General features: G+C 43.0%; 2 protein-coding genes across 3 annotated transcripts; both read left to right on the forward strand.

Annotated features, from left to right (window-relative positions):
• Positions 1-5,561, forward strand: socs4 (suppressor of cytokine signaling 4). 2 transcript variants are annotated; one of them, XM_088648308.1, is made up of 3 exons: positions 1-1,157; positions 1,921-2,055; positions 3,055-5,561. In XM_088648308.1, exon 3 carries the CDS (start codon positions 3,062-3,064, stop codon positions 4,214-4,216), a length of 1,155 nt encoding a protein of 384 aa, XP_088504434.1. In that variant the 5' UTR covers positions 1-1,157; positions 1,921-2,055; positions 3,055-3,061; the 3' UTR covers positions 4,217-5,561. The 2 variants fall into 2 exon arrangements, with proteins under 2 accessions (XP_088504434.1, XP_088504433.1); XM_088648307.1 differs by having other exon boundaries at positions 11-1,157; positions 3,052-5,561.
• Positions 5,562-7,446: 1,885 nt separating this feature from the next.
• On the forward strand, positions 7,447-24,412 carry wdhd1 (WD repeat and HMG-box DNA binding protein 1). The gene is made up of 26 exons (XM_088648309.1): positions 7,447-7,567; positions 8,248-8,344; positions 8,702-8,813; positions 9,599-9,750; positions 10,395-10,506; positions 10,776-10,826; positions 11,316-11,411; positions 11,872-11,964; positions 12,229-12,335; positions 12,892-13,027; positions 13,235-13,436; positions 13,660-13,838; positions 13,962-14,146; positions 14,462-14,703; positions 15,221-15,358; positions 15,521-15,677; positions 16,610-16,724; positions 17,407-17,538; positions 17,799-18,019; positions 18,531-18,652; positions 19,357-19,413; positions 19,636-19,676; positions 19,890-20,060; positions 20,467-20,609; positions 21,342-21,477; positions 23,518-24,412. Exons 2-26 carry the CDS (start codon positions 8,268-8,270, stop codon positions 23,707-23,709), a joined length of 3,369 nt encoding a protein of 1,122 aa, XP_088504435.1. The 5' UTR covers positions 7,447-7,567; positions 8,248-8,267; the 3' UTR covers positions 23,710-24,412.
• The last annotated feature ends 399 nt before the right edge of the window (positions 24,413-24,811 follow it).

Here is a 24,811-nt window from a genome sequence, read left to right on the forward strand (position 1 = left end):
GCGTTTATGGTGTCTGGAAAGAGAAGACGGGGTAGAACCATGAAAATCAGTTATAAATAAGAACATGACATCACCCTGTTAATGATCACTGAAGATGGATTATTGAATTGATTCGTTGCCCTTTTAACTGGCCTGGATGTCCAGCAGTCGGCTGTTCCGTTTTGATATCCGATACTCTTTCAGCAGGTCAAAAGCGGAAAAATACAAGAGCTGATAGCGAAAGGTTCCTGTGTCAGAAGGCTACTGTCCTATGTCAACCTACAATTCTAGTGCCGGATGTAAAACAACTTTAGAAAAGGGGCCTTATCGATTATCTAATCGATAAATTAGGCTTCGATGCTGTCTAAAAGCTTCCTCGTTTCCTTCCTAACAAGGCTTTACATACAGGAGACAGAAACTGGAGTCTGTTTTAATTACACAAAGGTTGTTTAGAAAAAAAATGTATATTTAATGATCTGTAAATACCACGAACCGTTATTTTCCATTTTCTCGATTGCTACGAATGTAAAAATGTTTTTGGAAATAACTCGAATGTGTCTAGAGACTCTCAGAGCGCGTGACTTAAAAGAAGATGATACAAGAGCTAGTAAAAGTAGTTTTTTCGAAGTGATCTTAGCTGAAGTCGTTTGAATGGGAAGTTGAGTGTGTGACTAGTCTTCCTATGTTTATGTTTAAACTCGAAAGGTGCAAGAGTGGATTCCAAGGAAAATCCAAGGAAAACAACTTCTATGGAAACTTGCTACAGTGACCAGGCATTTTTAGATTTCATTATTTTTTCAATAAAACACATGATAGTGTTTATGTCACGCGTGCCATTGGTCTCGTGTCCAAACGCACCTCGGTCACCCAAGGGAGGAAGGGTTATTTTATATGGGCAGTTTACTCTTAAGCAATGGCGAACTTTACACAGGCGATGCGTTATGCTAAGGGGAGGGATTCCTATTACTTCTCAGGCTGGTGAGAAAACAATGCAGCTCCCAGCGGAATTCCTGAAGGCTTTGCCTGTCCTTTTAAAGCGAGAGAACAAGCGAGCCTGCGCCTGCGAGTCAGTCTGTCCTGCATGCTTGCTCAATCTGGGGCGCTAGGCGCTATTGGTCTGCTGTCGAATATAAACGGGCTGAGAACTTTTCTTTTTTTTAAACTATAGTATATAGAAGGTAAGATGTCCTTTTTTCTCTTGAAATCAATGCACGATGCGCAGTGTAAGTCATACATTATATTGTGTTTTTTCTGCACACCTTGTCATTCTAATAAAAATCCTAAACTTGCGTAAAAACGTAATCCCATGAATGCTAAAATTATTAGTTTTTTAGCAGTTCTTTATGTCTGTTTATGTTTTGTTTTATATCATAAAATGACTTCTGTACAGTCCATTTCATAATGCTTTTAAATGGCCTATTTTAATTTTGTAAAGACATTGAAATATATAAATAACTCTTAATACCAAAATAAACTCTGTTTAAATGTCGAACAGACACTCGACAATATTACTATATTTTACAAATATCGTACTCTGATATTTACTTAACACATTAAAAATATTATTGACAACATTTGTGTTATTTTAAGACACTTATCGGAAAAGGTGTTTGAAGCGTATTTTATCGTGCGGAGGGTGGCCCGTTTATTTCAACTTGTACATGTCCGGGCATGGTAGCGGTACTACAGCAAGCAGTATGCCAATTATACATCGCACGCTTTTGACTTCAGATTAATCTTTTTAACGAAGCGTTTATGAGTGAAGTATTGAAGCAACGCTTCAAGTAAAAATTTCGATATAATACTTAAAATTGTGAAGCACTTTCCAGTAACCTCCATTGTTAAATTTCGCAGACGCTTGGTGTGTCATATCCCTTCCTATTCCCACTGGGTCTAACTGAAGGAGCTCAAGAACTAATTTCCTTTCGCATTTTCCCACAGACTGAAGAAGCAAATCCTATTGGGATTATATGAATGTGGAAAATTACTGCACTGTTTCAGACTGGGAAATCTAACCAGAACTGCTGACCTACAGTACTAACACGAGCTTCATTTAACTGTCACAACTAGTTACTGGTAAGTGTAATCACAGAAAGAAAACGTTTCTTCTTCCGAGGTATTTTCTTTGCTAGCTGAATTTTCATTAATTGTATTATTCAAACCATTGCAAAACTCAAGGGGTTACAGCACAGAAAAATCGAGCTTGGTAACGTCTTATATTAAGCAACAGCTAAAAGCAGGCTGTTTGAACTTTTGTGAAGCGTAACTTAACATTTTTTTAAAAAAAGAAAAGGGTGAAAAGGAACTTGAGTACCTTGTTGTCCTAAGTTTCAGTCTGTGAAAAGGGGAAAGGCAGATCTGACAATATAAAACCACACCAGAGAACACAAAGATAATCTCTGTATTGTAAACACAAACCTGAACTGCCCTCCAAAGGTAAATCTATTGCTGATCAGAGCCAGGGCAATTTACCCAGTAAACCTGTGGCTGTAGCCAGCAGTCATATTACCCTGCAACTCCCAACTGGCAGCCCACTGAAGCTAAGCAGGGTTGACCCTGGTCAGTACCTGGATGAGAGACCTTCTGGGAAGCTATGGTTGCTGCTGGAAATGGTGGTAGTGGGATCAGTGGGGGGTGCCCACCATGCTGTCTGTGTGGGTCCTAATGCCCCGGTATAGTGGCTGGGACACTCTACTGTAGTGGGCGCTGTCTTTCGGGATGAGACGTTAAATGCTTTTACCGTGGCCTCAAAATTGTCCCCTGGCGCCCCGTCCAGGGTGTATCCTGCCTTACTCTCGTTGATTGCTGAATAGGCTCTGGCTTCCTGCGACACCGTAGGGTATAAAGCGGTTTGGCAAATGACATGACATGACATGACCTGTGGCTGTAGTTGTATCATTGTGTCTGTAGAACAATCGAAATCTGTTGCCCATGAAGGGTTTGCAGATGACATACTGATCTTTTTTACCTTTTGGCTCAGTTATAGTTTGGTGTTGCCCCCACCCCCACCCCCCCCCACACACACACACAGACAGCAGTGCTTTGTGTTAATGGCAGCTCTGTGACCTCCAGCAGGGCGGAGATGTCCGAAAAGAAGGCCTGGAGTGCCGACGCACGGCCCAAGTGTAACCGCAGCAGGAGCGCGGACAGCTACGCCTGGAGCAGCAAGAAACGTTCGCGAGGAACCCGCAACGAGCCCGCCCCGGGAGCCGCGGAGGGGGAGGAGCCGGGGCACGCGGGCCGCTCGGCTTCCTGCCCCCGCAGGCACAGGGAGACGAGGTGCAGCTGCTCCCCGGCCGGCGACGGCGACTGCGAGCGGCCCTCCTGTCGCAAAGCCCTGTCCAGGCGTTCCCTCCGGCAGAAGTTCCAGGACGCGGTGGGCCAGTGTTTCCCCATCCGCTCTCATCACCACCACCACCACCACCACCCGGCTGGCACCTCCCGGGTGCTCTCCGTGCAGCTCTGGTCCAAGCGCAAGATCCACGTGTCGGAGCTCATGCAGGACAAGTGCCCCTTTTCCCCCAAGTCGGAGCTGGCCCACTGCTGGCACCTGATCAAGAAGCAAGGCAGCCTGAAGGGTGTGGAGGCTGAGCAGAAAGACGGGCCGGGCTCGGCGTCCCCTCCGGCTCTCATTTCCTGGGAGGAGATCCGTCTGCCGAGGTCGCAGGGAGGAGGGGAGGGAAGCCTTGAAGAATGGGATCTGAGCCTGAGGCCTGAGGCAGGCCAGGACTCCCCCCCGCCGGGCTCCATGCACTGCCTGGTGCCCGACCTCCTCCAGATTAACAACAGCCCGTGCTACTGGGGAGTTCTGGACCGCTACGAGGCGGAGGAGCTCCTGGAGGGGCAGCCGGAAGGGACCTTCCTGCTGAGGGACTCGGCCCAGGAGGAGTTCCTCTTCTCCGTCAGCTTCCGCCGCTACAGCCGCTCCCTCCACGCCCGCATCGAGCAGAGCGGCAAGCGCTTCAGCTTCGACGGCCGGGACCCCTGCGTGTACCGGGACCCCAGCGTCACGGGGCTGCTCCGGCACTACAGCGACCCGGCCACCTGCCTCTTCTTTGAGCCCCTGCTCTCCCGGCCCCTGCCCCGCAACTTCCCCTTCCCTCTGCAGCACCTGTGCAGGGCCGTCATCTGCAGCTGCACCACCTACCAGGGCATCGACGGCCTGCCCTTGCCAACCTCCCTGCAGGACTACCTGCGACAGTACCACTATAAATGCAGCGGGGCCTCTGCAGTATGACAGACCCAGGGCCGCTGGCGTTATCCCAGCAGTTCGCGTGTCAACGCTGGCCGTTTTCACTGGACAGGGACCCTTTAACGAGAAACCGCATCGGCAGAGATGGGATTGGAGACAGTAGCAGAAAGCAGACCCTTACACTACAGCTCAGGGTGCCAGTTACAGGGGTACATGTCAAGCCACACTGTTGGACATTTTTGTTTTTGGACACATGGTAGCAGTTATTTCCTGCTCTGATAGGAAGATTACAGCTCAACACGGGCTTTTGCTTTTCCTGGACAGTTTTACACTCACCCACTGGTTACTGGCTGCTCTGGGAACCTGGCCCATCTGCCCAAATTGGAAATTGGACAACTGCACTATCCTCAAGATTCCTCCTACAGGTATAGACTGACGGCAGGACATACTCCGAACTGAATTGACTGACACGATAAACCGTGAACATGAATTGCTCATTCACAAGTTTATGTTAGGTTAGCTGTTATGTTGCCTTTCAAGGTGTTATTGCGATTAGAGCCAGCAGATGTCACTTTATCAAATTGAAATGTTAAAAAAAGACTTGTACAGTGTTGATGGGTTGGATAAAAGCCATAATATATTAATTGTTCTTTTTATTTAACTTATTTATTACATTATTTTATTTTTGTCAGTTTCAGTCTTGGTCACACAAAGCCCTGGCTTTATTAAATATCTATTAAAAAATCGGTTATCCTCTTTTTTAACAGATATTAAAACCTCTGCTAACACATTTGTTCCGAACCGTCTGTTAGCTCTGCGGCATTATTGACTCAATGCATAAAAACACTAAAATACTTTTAATAAAAATGCATATTTACATCATAACATTAATAAGATACTTCAGGTTTTAGACACTTGATTACTGCTGCAGTGCAAATTCAGAATTCCCAGATAATACAAATAAAAATGAAAATTAAATTCATAAATAGAAGTAACTGTCAATAGCTAGGGCTTAATACATTATCCTTGTCTCCTAATAAGGAGCTTATGTTCAGATATATTTTATTCCTTATAGACAGCTTTCCTCCTATTCTGGTTTTCATAACCCAAAGGCAAGTTAATGGTATAGAAAGGTTTTCAGCCTTAAAAGGGAAAAGGCTTATTATAGAGGGCAGCTTTCTATTTCTGTAAAATGAACCTGACAGATAGTAAATGCATAGCAAAAAGAATTGATTTTTTGGCCTCAGTTCATAAATGTTTAACGACCTAAGGTAAAATAAGCAATTCTGCATATACCCTTGTGAACTGATTTTATACTTGCCCAATTGTTTGGTTTTCCAAATAAATGTTTGTAAATATCTTTTTAAGTAATAAAAAAAAGGTTTCAGAAGTTTGCGATTCATCTGAGTTTCATTGTTAAAAATCGAAACAATGGCTGTCTTCCACTGTGGTGTGTGCTAAATTCTGACCTTCTGAAGCTGTTTACTGATATTTATTAGTGCCCAACTGTAGAAGTGGAGTCTGGCTGGAGAGCAGAGAGACATATTAATTGATCTGCACCAACCACAGAAATGAAATATTTATGCCTATGTATTGACCAAGTTATAACTCCATTGTCCTTCTCATCCAGCGCCCTGCCTCATGTTATAGTATAGTGCGGTATTGTGTACAATGAATCAAGCCAGTGTGGCTGCACATACAGTGAAGCTCATGATTTTCTGAAGATCTAAAGTCCAAACCTTCTGGCTGAATGGGGTCCTGAAAGAGCAGAATAAGACAACTAGATATCAGACAGAAGAACTGCCTTATAACAACAGTAACACCAGCAGAAATAATTGCACTTCTAGATTTTCAGTGTTTTTCGAAGCAGATCTGCTACTAGAAATTCCCCTTTATCCTTTTAGTTTTGTATTTAATTTTGAAAATTACCTTGTAGGCTGTGATGCACTGGATTGCTCCATCTTGCATCCTTGTCTAAAGCAATTTAACACCTTGCTCTTCATAATATGTGGCTTGATAGCAGTATTCTAAGATTTGCAGTGCCACTGTCCACAAGACACTTAAAAGATCATTGAAAAATAAATTAGAGACCCCAACAGCATTAGGCCCTTTCATGTTTTTTTCGTTGTTAGGTAGGGTACTGGGAATATTTGTCTCGACCTGGGTGTCTGCTGTATATCTGCTGAAGCTTTCTGCATGTGTGAGCTGTATGTGAAAAACAGCTACAGTAAGTGCAATCAGTTTTTACAAAATTAAAACTTACCTATGACCTGTCAATAGTGAGTCAATTTTTACAACACGTTTCATAGCCACAAAGCAATTGAACGGTAACTTCTAAATAATAAATGGATAACAAATAGTGTTAAATTATGCATTATTTACAACAGATAAGGTCCCTGTAATGCACATGTCTGATCAGGGTGTAACCGTCAATATGGGACAATAATAAAAAATACATCTTAGTTCAAAAAAGTAAACTCTGCATCATATGAGATGGATGTTTTCAGAATACTGGAATATACATATCTTCAAACACAGGTTATAGAACTGTGATAATGTTCCACATAACACACCCCAATCTAGTAATTTGGTGTTGTGCTTTTGAATATTTGTGATATTACAATATTTATAATATTACAGGAGATAAAGTACTGTAGTAAAGCTGGAGGATTCTACTATTTGGTGGAAATTAATTTGGTGCTTATTTGAATGACGGCCATTTTCACCGAGCAACGCGCCTTTCGTTAGTTTACGCATATAATGACGGATAAACAGCGACGCCTACCGTTACATGAAGAAAGTACAGTACCCCTACAGCAAATTTCACTTGAGTCGGAAAACCCAGGACTCGGAGCTGGGTGATGCTTTAAATCCCCATAAAACTGGAAAGATTTCGCCAACGAGGAGCAGAGTATTTTTATTATATCAGTCAGTAGTCAATAAGAATAGAGTTTAGAATTATTAATTTCAATGCAGTTGTAAGTTGATTTGTCGATCAATAAATTATATTATCATTATTCGTTGTTTTTATGATGTTTATATCGTTTAGCTTTAAACTCAGCACCCAGATGAATATGAATATCCTTAACACTCAGTCCGCTAGTCTTCTCTGCAGATACCAAGTTAAACGGGGAAAACAAAATCCAGTCTCAAAAACTGAGATGTATATTAAATATGTATTTATTTTAACAAACGCTAATTGTTATTAATGTATCAAGCAACGTATCCCAAAGACAAAAACGAAGAGTGCTGCGACAATAACCCTTTTTTTCAAGGGGGCGGTTTCGACGTGGAGTGACGTAGTTGGCGGGAAACCTGAAGCTGTTTCCTTTTCATGCTGCGCGGGAGCTGGAAAAGCAGATGTATTGTTGTAGACGTATTTAATTTGAAAATCTGGTAAGTGCCTGCTTATTTTAATTTTGAACTTTCATAAAATGTACGTGTGAGCAGCACTTGTTGTAAACGAAGCAAAATAAATCTGTGCTTTTAATGAATGCTCTGTATTGGATGTTCCTGCGCTCAGAGATCTGTCAAGGTTTTTTAAATATAACTCTACACAGTGCGTGGTCTGAATAAAATATATATTGAGATTGTACAGTTAGCTAATGCTGTGATGGTTTTGTAACTGATGCGATTTGGGGAGTTCCGAAGCTAATGATGAAAGCGATATAAATACGTTCCTTATTGTAACATTCAGAGATCTATATAAACACTGTTTTCCTGTTTGTTGGTCTGTGTAAAGAAGACGGAAACACTTCTCGTTATTGCTGTAACAAGTGAGAGCGTCTAACATAAGCTCATTTCGTTTAATACAAGGTAGCCTAGTACAGTCACTTCAAATCGGCAGTATGCAAGTATTCTTTTCACGATCAGTTTTGCCTGTAGAAAATCCCAACAACGCAGTAAACATTGCAAGTGATTAAAAAAAAATAAAGTACTGTATATGCGAGCTTTAAATATCAAACTGTCCAGTCGTAATTTTTATTGTCTGTGGGGAAAAAAGGGAATAAGAAAGTAAGGAAATGCACGCTGAAAACCAGGAACTGTGCAAGTGAGATTTGTGGGTTTTTTCCTAGTACGTTTTGGAAGCCGGAGTATGCCTGCTGAGAGGAAACCGATGCGCTATGGACACACGGAAGGACACACGGATGTCTGTTTCGATGACGCTGGGAAGTACGTAGTCCGCAGTTCATTGTCCGAGGTTAATACCTTGCAGGTTATCCTAGGTGCCAGTTATCGACTCAATGTAGACGTCAGTGTCCTTGCCTTTTTATGAATATTCTACCCGCCACCCTAGAGTGTGTATGGTAGTTCATTTTCATATTAGATTGGTTTCTTGTCTTTTCAGCGAGAGTGCACAATGACACCTCCAAAAAAGCGTGTCACCCTGCTTCAGATTTTTAAGCATTGCACAAATATTAATTTACAACAGTGTTATTTGTGGTACCAATACTTTTCAGCCCTTCCTGGTTGCATTTGTCACCCACGTGCTCCTCTGTCCTGCTTTCCTCTTGTCCTTGTCCACCCCAGGTACATCGTGACCTGTGGCAGCGATGGCGATGTACGCATCTGGGAGAGCCTGGATGACGATGATCCGAAATCCATCAACGTGGGGGAAAAGGCCTATTCTTTGGCCTTGAAGGTGAGAGCATGGCAGTGGATTCCTAAAAAGCGAGGGTCTTTCACCACGCTGTAGAAAACCTATTGCTCCCCAGAGAACGGCAGCCAGATACATGCTGGGGCTTAAAGGCATGTCCTGCACTGACAGACTGGAGGAACTGAGCCTCTTCAGTCTTGAACAGAGAGGACGGCGTGGAGACCTGATGCGGACTTTCCAAACCCTCAAAGACATTCACAAAGTCAACCCAGAGGATAATTGTCAGAATGAACAGTGAACCAGGGGGCACAAGTGGAAAGTGCATTTATAACTGAAAACAGGAGGCACTTCTTTACTTGAAGGGCTGTGAGAGTTTGGCATAAGGTACCCAGCCACGCTGTTTAAGCTGGTACCCTGGTTTCTCTCAAGACCCAAATGGATGAGACTCTTTGTTAAGTACTGATTACCAAACACGCTAGGTGGGCTATATGACCTCCTGTCATTTGTAGCCTTTCACATGTTCTTAACATCAGCTGTCACTTGGAAACAGCAACACTGTAAGAGCATTCCCAGGAAGTTTCACATTTTTGAACCGCAGTGTAGGGTGATAGTCACGTTTAAAGCTGTGTGGCACTGTTTTAAAATAATTGTTTGTGTTATTAAACGGTTCTTTTCAGCCCTGAGTCCTCTGTCATTCAGCTCTGGAAATTGGTCAGGAGAGACCGGAACACCAGCAGACTTGCTGTACAGTATTTCTGACAGTTTATTTTACCGTGTTGATTGAAAGGTCTACGCTTCTATGAAGTTATGTTTCTGTTTCCATCTCGCAGGAAGGGAAGCTTGTCACAGCCGTTTCCAATAACACAGTGCAGGTCCACACTTTCCCTGAGGGGGACCCAGATGGCATCTTGACCCGGTTTACCACCAATGCCAACCATGTCGTTTTCAACAGGAGTGGACAGAGAGTGGCCGTCGGGTCCAGGTACCGGAACTGCGGCAGGAGTGAGGAGTCCCGTCCTAAAAGGGCTCAGTACTAAAAGAAAGCTCACTTCTGCGAGAGATTTGGGAGGCAGTGGCTTGGTGCAGGCCTTGACCATGAGGCAGTGTATTTCCTTGTGTGGATTATCTGGCTTTTAGTTTATATCATGCTCTTAGGAGGTGGCAGGGAGTGTAGTGTCCGGTGCCTGTCTCGACTCCTGACTGCAGGGTCTTGGGCGCATATCCCTGGGATGTTTCCCTGCTGTTGTGCCCCTGGGCAAGGTGTTTTAGTCCCACTGCTCCTGCCCACCCAGCTGTGGGAACAGGTGTCTGTATTTGCACCCCCACACCCATAACTCGTCACGCCATGGAAACCAGTCCAGGCTCTGAGCTGAGTGAGTTATTCATTGCTGTACCCGGCTGTTATTTCAGAGATACAGGAATGTCAGTTTGAATAGGAAAAATGAGGGCTTTGTTTCTGAGTAGCACCATTTGGTTTTCAGTCTGAAGACCTTTTCTTTTTCTTTTCGCTGCTCTTGTTATTTTTCTGTCCAAATTAATTGGAGATTGTGCAGATCATCATCTTTGCTTTAAAGTTCTTTGAGAGCTGCTTCATTGACCTTGTTGTCCGGATGCTTATTTTCCCAGTGACTTCTTAGTGAAGGTTGTTGAGGTTTCAGACAGCAGCCAGCAGAAAACACTGCGAGGACACAAAGCTCCCATACTCAGTGTGGCCTTTGACCCAAAGGATGAGTTTGTGGTAAGTCCTCTACAATGAGCCATCAAGTTGTGGCAGAAAACACCCAGAATAGTGAATAGTAACAGCAACAAATAAGAGAGAAAGAATGACAAAATTTTATTTTTTAGCTGTAAAATTTTTAAGAATTTTGTAGCTTCTTGCCATTTTTAGGCTTACTATATTTTTTTTAATCCCAGGAATTCTTTTTGTTGAGTCCTTCATGCCTGGTTTGTTTGCTTCATGTAATTTATTCTTGTCTGTTGTTAACTGGGAGTATCTTTGCAATTCAGGCGTCTTCGAGTTGTGATGGGTCTGTAGCTGTCTGGAAAATAGCAGACCAGGTATGACAATGTGTAAGCGCTCTTCTTGATGTGTTGCTTCATTCAGAAGGAAATCCTTTTGCAGGCTTATTTCTTTACCGAGAGGCAGAGTCAGATGCCTGTATGATTTCATACTGCTTTGTGCAATAAAAAATGCCACTGTAAATCGTTACTGTTGTAATCCGACTTCTTCGGATTTAATGCAAACAAAATTATAGATCTTAAAGCAGGGGAGGGCAGTCCTGATCCGGAAGGGCCTAGGAATCTCCAGGTTTTCATTCCAGCTTGGCTTTTGATGTCAATCAGGTACATATTGACTAGTGCCAATTCAACAGCTTCTTCCACCTCTTTAAGTTGCTGGGGTTTTTAAGAGACTTAGAAAACCTGCACTGGCCCTCCAGAACCAAGATCTCCACACCTGCTTTAGAGATTTCATCTTAGCAGGTGGTGTTTAAGCTGCAGTTTAATAATGCTTGTTTTGATGTGAAAACTGTTCAAACTGTATTTCAGATGCAGGTGGCCTGTTGGCAGGTGTTGCAGAAGTCCAGTGACGTAGTCAACACCACATCACTCTGCAGGCTGGCCTGGCAGCCCAGTTCTGGGAAGGTACAGACTCGGACTGTTGAGAGAGGCACACTGCGTTCCCATTCCCCACCTTCATACCTTCATGTCTGCTTCCTGGGTCTGGGTGTCAGAACATTTCCCAGCAGCTGTGTATTCATACATTTGAAAAATGCACGGCTTGGAATTTGTTTCTAAAATGCATGAATAAAGTTTAGGACCTCTATTTAATCTTACAGCAATGTTATTGTGAGTACTGTCTCCAGCACCTCCCTTATTCATCCTTGTTTTCCATTGTAAGCAAAAAGTAAACTAATCAAATTGGCAGTTTCTCATGATGGATTGTCTGCCCCCTTGTCCTAACTGGCAGTGAGCCCTTGATTTTATTGTTGTGTATCATTGCATCCTTTTTTCTTTTCTTGCAAAGCTACTCTCCTGTGAGCCCACCTGATTCATAAAGCAGTCGAACTGCTAAACTGAAATGTTTTCTGCTGTCTGCCCTTAGCTGCTGGCTGTTCCAGTGGGCACATCAGTCCACTTATATGAGAGAGATTCCTGGAATAACGTCCACACTCTGACTGACGACTTCATCACGAAGGTGAGTGTAGGACATCTTATAACGTGTGCGCGCTTCCTAGCAACTTGGTGTTAAAATAAGGACGGGTCTTTTCTAAGAGCTCTTTGCTATGGAGGTTGTCTAGTGCTCCTCTTTAATGATTTTAAAGAGAAGCCTTTGTTCCAGGGGGGACTATCGGATCTGATCTAACTGAAGGGCAAAGCGAACAGCTTTGTTTCAGACATGCAGTTGTCCTCAGCTGTGGGGCCTGATTGAGCAGGTATACTGTTCTGCGTTTTCCCCCAGCCTGTGAATGTGGTGGCCTGGTCACCTTGTGGGCAGTTCCTGGCAGCAGGCAGCATAGGTGGCTTTATGACGGTCTGGAACATCGAAACCAAGGAATGCCTGGAGAGGTACCACTTCAGCGCATGTTCATGTTTGTGTTGCCCAATTGCTGACGAATAAGCATAATCCAATACAATCCATACATAAACATATAGAATATATAATATGTTATATATTTATATAAATCCAATAATATAGTTAATATTGAGTAATATCAATATAATGTATAAGTTACAAATATATTTAATAAACATATAAATATACCCATAATCCATAAATAAACAATCCAAAATAAACAGGGTTTGAATATCATTGTGTTTTTATTTTTGTAAAAAAACCGACTTCAGGATATACATATTTTTTATCCTTTTTACCATCTTTTTTTAACCTGCTGTTAAATATTCTTAACACTGTCATATTATGATTATCAACTTTTATGTTATATATTAGATTATTACCTCCATAGTTTTTTTTGTTTACAAGGTTCATTTGTTCTTTAAACTTTTAATTGATGTTTTCTCCAAGATGTAACCTTATTTTCCTTGACACCTGAGCTGAGCTTCATATGTACAGGTGGCTGAACTGTGATTGTTTTCTGGGCCCTGGCTGTTTGTTGGTTCTCAGGGAAAAGCATGAGAAAGGCTACACTGTGTGTGGCATGGCCTGGCACCCTGCTGGGGGGCAGATCGCCTACACCGACACAGAGGGCTGTCTGGGGCTTTTGGACGGAGTATCTGCGACAACCGCAAAGAATTCCAAGGTCAGACACCACCTGAAAGTATCATCTGGTTTTATTCTTGATATATTCTCAGTGAGGTTTATTCTGTGGCCTTTCCTTTTCTTTGCTAAATTTAATGAAGAACGAGCTATCTTTTCTGGGTGTGCTGATGTTGCTAAGTTACTGTTTTTTTTTTTTACATGGTTGTTTTCTAAAATCAGCATCGCTAACAGTACCACTTTCCCACAGGTCACAGCCAGCAAGGAGGCAAGGGACTATGATGATCTGTTTGATGAGGATGATGACGGATTGCTGGAGGAAGACCTGGGTGAAGTCCGCTCTTCCCCGAAGAAGCCTGTCCCTGAGGAGGAGGAGGACGACGACCTCATGCCCTCCATGAGTCGAACTCGAAACCGCGGAGCCTTCCTGGACGATGATGAGAACTCTCTAGGTGAGATACAACATTAACCGGCGTTTCCAGCCAGCAGAGATTATGATGAAATGAACTGTGTATATAAGGGGGTAATGCAAAGTAAAATGTTTTTAGCAACGTGCTTGAAGAAAGGAAAAGGAATTAAGCAAATGAGCAAATTCTGACTTTATGTACTAAAAGCTTTAGTATCTGCTGAGTTGTAATTGTTTCAGAGATGGACATGTTGTGTGTGTATGTGTAGATGTGGGGTCTGTGAAGCTGGACAGAGACGGAGATGGAGATGACGATGGGGCCAGTGCTATTGTCCATCCCACAGTTCCTCCTGTACCCAGGCCGGTTTACGAGGGACCCCTGCCAACCCCACCACAGAAACCCTTTCAGCCCGGCTCCACGCCAGCACACCTCATGCACCGCTTCCTGGTGAGGAAAGCCCCAGCGTTGCCCTAATGCACAGGAAAGAAAAAAAAAACACAGAAAAGGTGCCCAACACAGCCGATCTGGGTCTAAACTTCCCTTGTTTACGAGCCCCTGTGTTTGTGGCAGGTCTGGAACTCGGTGGGGATCGTGCGGGGCTATAACGACGAAGAGGACAACGCCATAGACGTGGAGTTTCACGACACCTCCGTGCACCATGCCATGCACCTCACCAACGCCCTGGGGCACACCCTGGCCGACTTGTCCCAGGAGGCCGTGCTGCTGGCCTGTGAGGGAACGGAAGAGCTGGCTAGGTAGGACACGCGCAGTCTCTCCGCCTGAGGGCCAGTCGCTCTTCCCACGGTTTTGAAGGATTCTGTTGCGATTACAAGTCATGAGGGCTTGCAATGGACAGCACTGCAAAAATCGGCATTAAAATGTTTATCCTATCTTTATAAACAGTGGCAGGTAATTCAGTATTGACAACAATGTGGATAGCATGAGTAAACAGTGACAGTGAAATTATTTGGGTTTGATCTATAATTAAATGGATCGCCTTTTGCATAGCGGTGCTGTTCACAGACCATCGCTAAGAGCCGCTGGATTTGTTGCGTTTCATTTGTGAGCAGCAAGGTGCAGTGCCTGCACTTCAGCTCCTGGGACACAAACAAGGAGTGGATGGTGGACCTGCCCAAGGGGGAGGATGCAAAGGCGCTGTGTCTCGGCCAGGGCTGGGCAGCCACTGCCACCAGTTCCCTGCTGGTGCGGGTCTTCTCCATCGGAGGTGTGCAGCGGGAGATCTTCAGCTTGCCAGGCCCGGTGGTCTGCATGGCCGGACACGGAGAGCAGCTTCTGCTCGTCTATCACAGAGGTATTTCCCAGCAGGGGCCTTCTGCTTTCAGTGGTAGCCAGTAAGCGCATTACTGGTGACCTGTTCACAACTCACTTGGCTATACTGTACATTTAAGGTGGAAAATTATGATTCTTCACTGCTCTTAAACCATAACAAATTCTCTTTTCAGCTCTCAGTACTTCAGGACATTTTGGATTGTGTTCACAGTATTCTCTGCTGTTCATCTGCAATTACCTGCATTATAGTTTAGGTGTCTCCACAAATAAAGTGTCCTTACAGGCACACTTATGTTGCTGTCTGAAGTGGGGGAGATGTTAAAAGACTCCCAAATTTCTTGATCCCTGATTCCCAGACTATTTATTGTAATGGCAGTGACAGTAAATTGGTCAATACTGGGGGTGAAAGCAGTTAGAAGTTTGTCTCTTCAGATCCCTGTGTGGGAAAAAAAGGAATTGTAGGATTTTTCATAAGCTCAGAATTTTTTGTTTTGTCTGTGTCCATAGAACAGCTTGTAAGCCTGTTTTCATTACCTCAGGGACAGGCTTTGATGGGGAGCAGGCCCTGGGTGTCCAGCTGTTGCATTTTGGGAAGAAGATGAGACAGATTCTTCATGGGGAGCCTCTTCCCCTGTCTCACAAAGCCCACCTGTCCTGGCTGGGCTTCTCTGCTGAGGGTGAGTCTCTCTGGGGAGATTGACAAGGCTGTGTTTCTGCTCCTTCTCTCTTTCTATCCACTGCTGTTCAGTTTTTAAATGTTTTGTTTTTCTTCTGCCCATACAGTAGAAGCCAAATTGGATTTGACTTTTATAGTGGGTGTGATTTACTCCTCCCTCCAGGTACCCCTTGCTTTGTTGATTCCGAAGGTGTTGTGCGCATGCTGAACCGCTCCTTGGGGAACACGTGGACCCCAGTCTGTAACACACGGGAGAACTGCAAGGGTAAATCCGACCACTACTGGGTGGTTGGCATCCATGAGAACCCCCAGCAGCTGAGGTGAGGCCCTGCTGCTGCTACCGACCTCCAGATACAAAGCCTTGCAAAGAACCCTAAAATGATTGGGGTGGTGTGGTGGCTCTGTGGCTAAGGATCTGTGCCTGTGGCTGGAGGGTTGCTGGTTTAAATCCTGTGGCTGGCAGAGGAATCCTACTCCGTTGGGCCCCTGAGTAAGGCCCTTAACCCCAGCTGCTTCAGGGATGCCATATAAATGGCTGACCCTGCGCTCTGACCCCAAGCTTCTCTCTCCCCATCTGTGTGCCTGTGTGTCTCATGGAGAGCAGGCTGGGGTATGGAAAAAGACAAATTCCTAATGCAAGATATTGTGTATGGCTAATAAAGTGATCTTATCTTACCTACACCAGGCCAGACGGTGAAACGCAAAGTAAAACACACCAATCTTGAAAGTGGCATAATATGTCTGTGATGCATGTTGACCCTTTCATTTTTGTAGGATTAAGTAGGGGTTAGATGGGTATTAAAAATATATAAAGCCTGAAATTAGTTGAGGTGGATGTCTCAATAGACATCTTCTGCATTTGAGAGTTAAACGTACAGGAAATTAAATTTTTCATAATGTTATACAGTGAGTCACCCAGGGTGACGAGTAAAGAAAGGAGCCAGAAAACTAATATTGTGGAACTCTGATCCCTAGAGGACAAATTGTCTGTTTTGTACAAGAGTTTTGGCCACGAAAATTTAACATTAAGCATGGAACAGAGAAAGTGCAAAAAAATACAACACATTGATATTGCATTTGATGATCAAATGCCGTTTGAAGCTTTTTTTTTTTACAATTCATTTCATGATGTCTGTACCTGACATTCCTAAGCTTTAACTAGGTGCCGTGTGCAGTACTGTAATACAGACATAGCGAGGGCCTGTCAGTGCAGCAAGTTGAAAGCCCTTCTACTGCTGTTCCCCTTCCTCAGATGTATTCCCTGTAAGGGAGCTCGGTTCCCCCCAACACTGCCTCGCCCTGCTGTGGCTATCCTGCCCTTCAAGCTGCCCTACTGTCAGACAGCCACAGAGAAGGGCCAGATGGAGGTAGGAGAGTTGTCGATACCTTGGCAGAGCAGTGAGTGATCAGTATGACAGCAGTGATATTACAAAGTATTCTGTTTTTGAAAGTTGTTGGGGGAATTTTACTGATAAAATATATTTTTTTTTAGGAAATGATGGGCAACTTGGTGGCACAATGGTTAGCAAGCCGCCTTGCAGGGCTGGGGCCCTGGGTTCAATTCCAGACCTGGTGTACTATCTGCCTGGAGTTTGTATGTTTTCCACGTGTTTGTGTGGGTTTCTACTAGGCGCTCCACTTTCCTCCCACTATCCAAACACTTACTGGCAGGATAATTGGTTTTGGGGAAGATTAGCCCTGGTGTGAAAGTGGGCATGTCTGTGTTTGTGTTTGCTCTGTGATGGGCTGGTGTCCCTTCCACAGCGTATCCTGCCTTGTGCCTGTTGCTTGCCGGGATAGAGTTTGATTCTTCCATTACCCTAAATTGAAAGAAGCAGTTAGAAAATGGGAGGATGATGAAATGACAGATGAAAATGATGTACAGTAAATGAAATAAGCATTTAATCAGCTGTGCTTTTGTGTCTCCATCTGAAGTGTGCTTCCAGCAGTTCCATTTATTCCTGGGCACAGAATGTCCTGTCCTTTCCTGGAAGGAGATGATCACAGTGCTCGTGTTGTAAAACTGCTCTTTTCTGTCTGTGTTTTCAGGAGCACTACTGGCGGTCTGTGCTGTTTCACAATCACTTTGACTTCCTGGCTAGGAGCGGATATGAGTTTGATGAAGCTACGAAGAACCAAGCAGAAAAAGAACAACAGGAGCTGCTTATGAAGATGTTTGCTGTGAGTATAAAGAAATAAGACCATACATTTTGCTCTCGTATCTTTTTTTATTTGAAATAGGCCGTTAAGTTGTGTGAAAATTGAACTGTATGATAAGAAAACTTAGCTAATATAAATTACATGGAAGCAAAAGAGTCGGAGGATTTGTATTTTTTGTATGCGTTTTTAAGAATGTTTGACAGGGACATTTAAAGGCAAGTTATTGAAAACTGATATCTTTGGGTTTATTGAACTTTGTATGTGTTTGTCCGGGTGTCCAGCTGTCCTGTAAGCTGGAGAGGGAATTTCGCTGTATGGAGCTGGCAGAGATGATGACCCAGAATGTGGTGACGTTGGCGATCCGCTACGCCTCTCGCTCCAGACGCATGGCGCTGGCACAGCGTCTCAATGACCTGGCTCTGGAGAAGGCCACGGAGGTTGCCATAGCTACACAGGAAGTGGAGGAGCAGGAAGAAGATTTCGACACTAAAGTGAATGCTGGGTAACTTGTTTTTTTTCTATAAACCTTTTCTGGCAAGCAGGTGCTTTTGGATGTTAATAGATCTTGAAACGGTTGTCGCTCAGAGTTCAAAATAAGAGGCTTTCGTGTACATTAGAGTTTCAGAAAGTCACGAGACTGCAGTGATGTTTGCCAAGAACAACGCAGCTACTACAGGACCTTTCAATTCTATTTTGGAACATAATTCTGAGTATGGAATAGCAAATCTTATTTAATCTGTGGAAATTCTGGGAATTAGTAAATGCGCCTGTTGCTTCTGTTCACACACTGTACACATTTATGAAATGTGTTTAGATTTCTTAATTATTATCTATTAGTATGTCCATCATAATGATGCAGTCTGATGTAGTAGAATTTATATTTAACCATATAAGGAAGTGTTTTTGCTTTTTGATACATAGTTACATTGGCCATTTCCAGGAATTTGCAAGGTGTTGTATCTTGTATCGCATGTAGAAGCAATTCCAGTGATAAGTCATTTTCAATCAATCAGTGTTCCTAGAGCAAGAAGCCACAGACAGTATGCTAAGGAGGAAGAGGAGCAGGATGAAGTGGAGGAAGAGGAAGACCAAGACCAGATGGAGACTGAGGAGACACCAGACACCAGAAAAACTCGTGAGTCTCTCACTCCTACTCGGAAACGTAGCTGTGTTGGTGGGAGTGACTCTTCCTCTCCATGTTCCACTGTAGTACTGCCTTGACACCGTCACAGTAAAGACACTGAACCAGTGTTTTCATGAAATCCCTTAATATTTAACCTTTTATGTATTTACTTAATTAGGGATTAATATTGCATCCCTGGTTTCATGTTTTCCAACAATTACTGCTGTGGTGAAGCTGATGCATGCTGTATGTGTGGTGCTCACTATAAGTAATACTGTATCTCACATTAGTGGTTTTGCACTCCCTTGAGAAGAGTGATGCTGAACTAAAGCTCTAATCATCCAAAGCTGAAATCTCGCTCACAGAGCTTCATGTTCTATAAATTATGTAGGTCTATGTATTTAGTTTGAGTTGTTGTTTTACAAAATTGAGATGTTTATTCACTCTAAATTTGGAAATAGAGGACAAATATTTTTCCATCTAAATCTGTGACAATGGAAAACGGAGTTGCATTCTGAAAAAAGGTTGAACTGAGATGATGGAAACATGAAACCTTCAGCAAAGGCAGACACAAATGGCCTCACTCAATGATAAGAGCATTTTAACAGGAACAGCCTATTCAGGACTCCTTTCATTCAAACAAGCGAACTAAAGAAAACTTTACAACAGACGAAAAGGTTGCCCATGAACACTCTGGCTTTTGTGTTATACCACAGGGCTGAATCCCTTCAGCATAGGGTCCAGTTCATCTGAGACGGCTTCTCCGCTGCCTTGTGAGTACCTTTTATTACTTCGTAGAGCAGTTTGTCTGTTCCTTAAGTGCCTTTACAGAACTTTTTAAAATATTAAAACTTGAATACATTCTTCCATGTTTGTACATTATCGTTTACATATTTTCAGTCGTTGAATGTACGGGATATATTTGTGTATGCACAAACAGTGTAAATGCAAGACTTATTCCTTGTAATGGTTCATTTATTTTTTGTTCCTCACAGTTCTTGGGGCCAGCAAAGAGGGGCGTGTAAACCCTTTTAAGGTGAGATTCTTCTACCAGACTGTGTTGGACTGGGGCGCTAACCCTACACAGATGTTGCCCAGAGTGTCAGACTGGAGATGGAATGATTCGGGTGATTTGGAGTGAGGCACAGATATCTGTGGAAGCACAGTAATGTTGTTGTTTTTCAGGGAACTCCTTGAGTTTTAGAATAAATTTTGGTATTGCCATTGATCAATTCTGTTCCATGTCTAGGTGTCTGGTGGTGGTAGATCTTCAAGCTTCTCTGCAGCACAGCCACGTGTGACCAGCGTCCTGGACAACATGACCAGATCCAATAGGAAATCCTCCATGCCAGGCAGTTCTACAGCCAGACAGGATAAGTCTCTTGTTCTGAAGCCACTAGTACCCAAACCAAAGTCCAAGGTATTTCTAAGACTAAAGAGTCCTTTGTATTAAGCTTAAAAGCGGTGTCCTTTTTTCATATCTGTGGCAGCAGATTTTGATACGCAGTTTATTCTCTAGTCTCCATAGGTTACTTTGGGTACCGCCAGCCATGTATATAGCTAATTATTGTAGTTGCTATGGTAAATGAAGTAAAGACATTGCATTAAAGGCACTTGTGGACAAACTGCAAAATACGTTGCATATCTTAATACAATTTGAGTAAATGCACCTGAATATCATTGACTGCAGAGTATACGGCCAGATGCATTATGATGTACAGATTTAGGTGTGTTCTTTGTTATGGCTTTTAATTAAGTAAGCGGCACAAAATACAAGCAGCCAGATCTTTCTGTGACTAAAAGTGAAATTGACCTGTGTTCTCCAGACCCAGGCTACACTGTTGCAACTGAGTGCCACTAAACCAGCTCCTAAGAGCCTGGAGAAGGGAAAGGACAGTGCAACTGAGAAGGAGAGCAGTGCTGGAAGAGAGCCTCTGGTCTCTGCTGCAGAAAACACCGAAAACAGAAAGTAAGCGGGTGATATTGTGTGGAACAGCTGCAGACTGCTTTAATGTTTAGGCTGAGATTGTGCTTTGGTGCATTTGCCTTATACTGTTTATACTCTGAGTATGGATCATTTTCTTTCTTCATTTTCTAAAAAAGCACCATTGGAAGAATTGAACAGCCCCTTTCTTAATGATGAATTGCAGGAGGGTGTATGATTTGCATGACACTCATGTCCTGCATGTGCTGTGATTGAGGGGGTGAAGTAGTGGTCATCTTTACTTGACTGATATGACACTTGATATATCACCCAAGTTTGCTGTGCTTCTAAATTAAGCACAAATTAAGTTTAGATCAGTTCAGCATTCTATGGGATTACAAGCTCTGTCGCCTCTTGCAAGCTTGTTTTTAAAATGTTCGAGTAGGTAGCTCTGTCAGCATATGTTAGCAGCGAAGGAACAGGTAAAGGTTTATTTAATCCTGAAAGGAAATGAAAAGCATTAATCATACACGCCATAAATCAGGCGTGTTGCACACCTCAAGAAGGCTCCACAGCCGAAAAGTTGTCCCTTTTCTTTACAGCGTGGAATAAACCTTTAACTTTTTTCTTTGTCTTTAAAATGTTCACTTTTTTTCTGGTCTACCTAAATTTCATTAGTCTTTTAATTTTCAAAGAAGTAAAATCGTTGATGAATTCTGAAGTTCCCAGAAGTGTGTAAGATGTACAGCAGTTTTACTGTGGTGCTTTCTTCTCCAGGCCTAAGACAGGCTTTCAACTCTGGTTGGAGGAGAACCGCAAAACAATTGTGGCAGAGAACCCAGACCTAGAAGAGACAGATGTTATCAAAGAGGCGATGGGCCGCTTCAAAGCTTTGTCTGCTGATGACCGACTGGTATGACAGGCTTCCTTTTTTACACAGTACAGCTTGATCTGCAGCGCACAGCTAAATGAGAACTAAAAGGAAGTTTTTTATATTGTACAGAACACAGTGATTTTAAAAAAAGTTGATCATTTAAATGTTTGAGCCCTAGCTCAACATTTTTGTATATATTTTAGATATTCGTACCTTTTCGTATATATTTTAGATATTCTTACAGCACCTCCAGGTTAACAGTGCCCTAAAATAGCTTAAGTTCTCTTATTATGCTAAGGTGTCAATTTCATCCTTAATTAAATGGTCAATCCCAACTCTGGTCCCGATTTGATCTCTCTGGAGTTAAAATGTCTTTATGTGTAGAACTTGCTCTAAATATTTTATAGCCCTGCTTTAGTTTGTGGGGTCTTTCTTTTCTGGAGGTAACAAGCATCCAAAGATAGTTCACTCACACTTAGTATTGACTCCAACATCTTGTGAAACAGTGTGCAGACTTTTTGAAAGGAACTTTAGAAAGGCAGATTATGATCTAGCATACAGTACCCTCACTGCCACAATCTAATTTCGTTACCCGGTGATGATACAATGTGTGAAAACAAAGACACTTTTAAACAAGCATAAACTGATTTAGGCCAGTCTGTTAGGTTGCCTGTGATTTGCTGGTAAAATGGCAGCTAGGAAAGGGCGTGCTGTACGTGGATCTTTCTTTGTTGCTTCCGATTAAGGTACCGTACAGTTAGTTTCTTTTAAGTTATCACCCCATGCTTTGTTTTACCTGCGCTGTGGAAGCTTCTGATTCTGAGTGATTTTTCATGGTACATGCCGTGTTCAGGGGAAAGAAAAGATGATCACCATCCGATTCATATCTTTTCAATCAGACGTTCATTTGAACATGATCCAGTTTCTTCGTGACACGCTTTGATGGATGGCGTTATCGCTTTGAGTCGTTCTGCTGATTTGAGCTCAGAACGGGGATAGGACAGTGGTGGCTTTGTGCACAGGTGGGGATGGCTTCAAGATGCAAACCTCCTCCTAAATTCCAAAATGTTCACCCACCACCACCACCACCACTACCACACAGACGCACCAGATCAGATAACAGGAAGACCTCATTCCCACTAAATAGTTTTGCATCCCTGCCCGAGCAGCAGAAACACAAACACTTACCGTCCAGCCTCTTGAAGCACCTGTTCATGACCCTGCAATGCAGAGGCCACTCAGTAGAGTGGGCTGTGACGGAAACACAGGAGGGGTCGGCCTGCGTGGGGGTCTTTGAAGGACCCGTTGCTTGGGAACTCAGGCCACGGTTCTTGGGGAGATTGTTTATTGATCTTATGCTAATGATTTGGGAGGAATAAGTGAGGAGATGGATGCTGGGACACGACATCAATTCAGGCTCCATTTGGGTGGAAGAATAGGAGTGGGAGGCATCGGGGAAAACAGGTTTCAATTGCTCTCCTGCTCAGCTGTCGATGACTCATCCTGGGTTCTGTCCTGTCAAGTGTTAGTCTGCTGATAAAGAGACTATTAAAGGAAGATGCATCCTAAACTGTACTGTCAATAGCTATTAAATAGAAACAGTGGCATTTGAAATGTAGATTGGGAGCTTGGTGTGTATCCAGCAGATGTACAGAATGAAGTTACGTTTTTTTATGATTTATTTTGCTTTCTCCCTGGAAATTGATTAGTGCAAAACTGTCGCTGTTTTCCATCTCTTCATCCTCTGTCGGTGTGCTGCAAAAGATGTTGGTTATAAGCGTCTGCGGCATTTCACATTTTCATTTGTGGTGTTTCCTTGAAGCAGGCTCTCTTGACCCCATTTTCTATCTGAACTTTATTCATATAAATACCTTGGGCTTACATATTCCAGTGGCTTTGACTTCGAAAAGCAGTGAGAAAAATGTGAAATACGCCCAGAAAATGAGACCCCTAGATGATGTATAATACTGTGAATCAACATTGCTGCACCGTAACGCATCTCCCACTGCGTGTCACGGCCCTGCCTCGCCCGTGTCTTATCGAACGCTTTGATGATGTTCCCTTTCCTTTTTTTTTTAGTCCTGGACAGAGAGAGCTAAGGGAGGGAATTCGGGAGACCTGGCAGAGCTGAAAAAACGAAAGCGGGTGGAAGGGGAGACCGGAGAGGAGCAGGTCAGGGGAGAGACGGAGCCGAATGAAAACAGCGCCAAGAAGAAGAAGCCTCTGGATGCCTCTGCCAAGCTTTCCGCCTTTGCTTTTGACAGGAGCTGAAGTTCCCAATTAATGCCTTTAACCTTCATGACAGGCTAAAGCAGCCACTGCAGCACTGCACCTGAGTGTATTAAAGTCCCGCCACACTTTGGTCACAACTGGTGAAATAGTTTTATTCTATTCCTGGCTTTTATATTTTCAGGGATCTCTTACTGGAGCTTCTAGAGAAGAAGGAACACCTTATTTTTTTAGAGATACTGTAGCACAATACCTATTAATGGCTCTCAGTTCCGCATGCTCACAAATGGAGTTGGGAATGATCAAAGTTATACCCATAATCCCAGCGTACTGTAGGTGCCTTTTGCCTTCATTGCAGGTGCATAATTATAAAAATCGTTTTTGAACATTTGAAAACTAGGCTGTTGATTCAAAGCATTTGTATCCTTAAAAAAAAAATCTCAGACCATTTCAAAGGTGGTACAATAATTGATCCTGTCTTTGGGCAGAAGACAGTCAAGTATCTTTGGTAAAACGTTGAAGCTTGAAACAAATTAGTGTGTATTATGCCTCTCGTTTGCATTGTAGATAGCTGTATAGAGAGCTGGTTCGTTTACTGTTAAAAAGTAAAAAAAATAGCTTCTCCACCATAGATAATGGAATGTGTTTAACTTTGGGTATTTTTTATTATTTTATATAGCTTTGTATATTAAAATGTTTTTTAAGATCTAATGTATATTAAAATAAACTGAAAGAATATCCAGTATATACGTTTCTAGATTTTTTCATTCTGTCAAGCTGAATTAACCTTAAGCCTAGAATACAACTCTGAAAACCTATAAGGAAAAATAACCAGACATAACTACGTCACTGACTAAAGGGCAGAATTGCATGTTGGTACACTTGGCAAAAGACACCCTTTTCACTCCTGTTTTTGAAGATGGAATGTAATCGTTTATTTTGAATCATGTGTTCATAAACATGAAACTGGATGTGTTAGGAAAATACAGATTTATGAATCGGCTAAATTCTACTTCTGGTCAGGTCATGAAGGCAAAATGTTTTTGAAGTAACTACCAAAAAGTCAGTTTTTTTTTACCTGACCGAAGTCCATTAACCGTGAGATCAGCGCACTTATTTTACCTCGCTGAAACCCATCGGATAG

This window comes from Lepisosteus platostomus, chromosome 10, assembly GCF_059453375.1.
Source record: "Lepisosteus platostomus isolate fLepPlt1 chromosome 10, fLepPlt1.hap1, whole genome shotgun sequence".
Classification (NCBI taxonomy): Eukaryota; Metazoa; Chordata; class Actinopteri; order Semionotiformes; family Lepisosteidae; genus Lepisosteus; species Lepisosteus platostomus.

Excerpts from the sequence above, each read along its gene's own strand:
- wdhd1 (XM_088648309.1), top strand. The coding sequence starts at position 8,268 with ATGCCTGCTGAGAGGAAACCGATGCGCTATGGACACACGGAAGGACAC. Across the intron at positions 17,539-17,798 it reads TGCTTATGAAGATGTTTGCT|CTGTCCTGTAAGCTGGAGAG; the intron begins GTGAGTATAAAG and ends CCGGGTGTCCAG. Across the intron at positions 18,020-18,530 it reads GACACTAAAGTGAATGCTGG|TGTTCCTAGAGCAAGAAGCC; the intron begins GTAACTTGTTTT and ends TCAATCAATCAG.
- socs4 (XM_088648308.1), top strand. The coding sequence starts at position 3,062 with ATGTCCGAAAAGAAGGCCTGGAGTGCCGACGCACGGCCCAAGTGTAAC.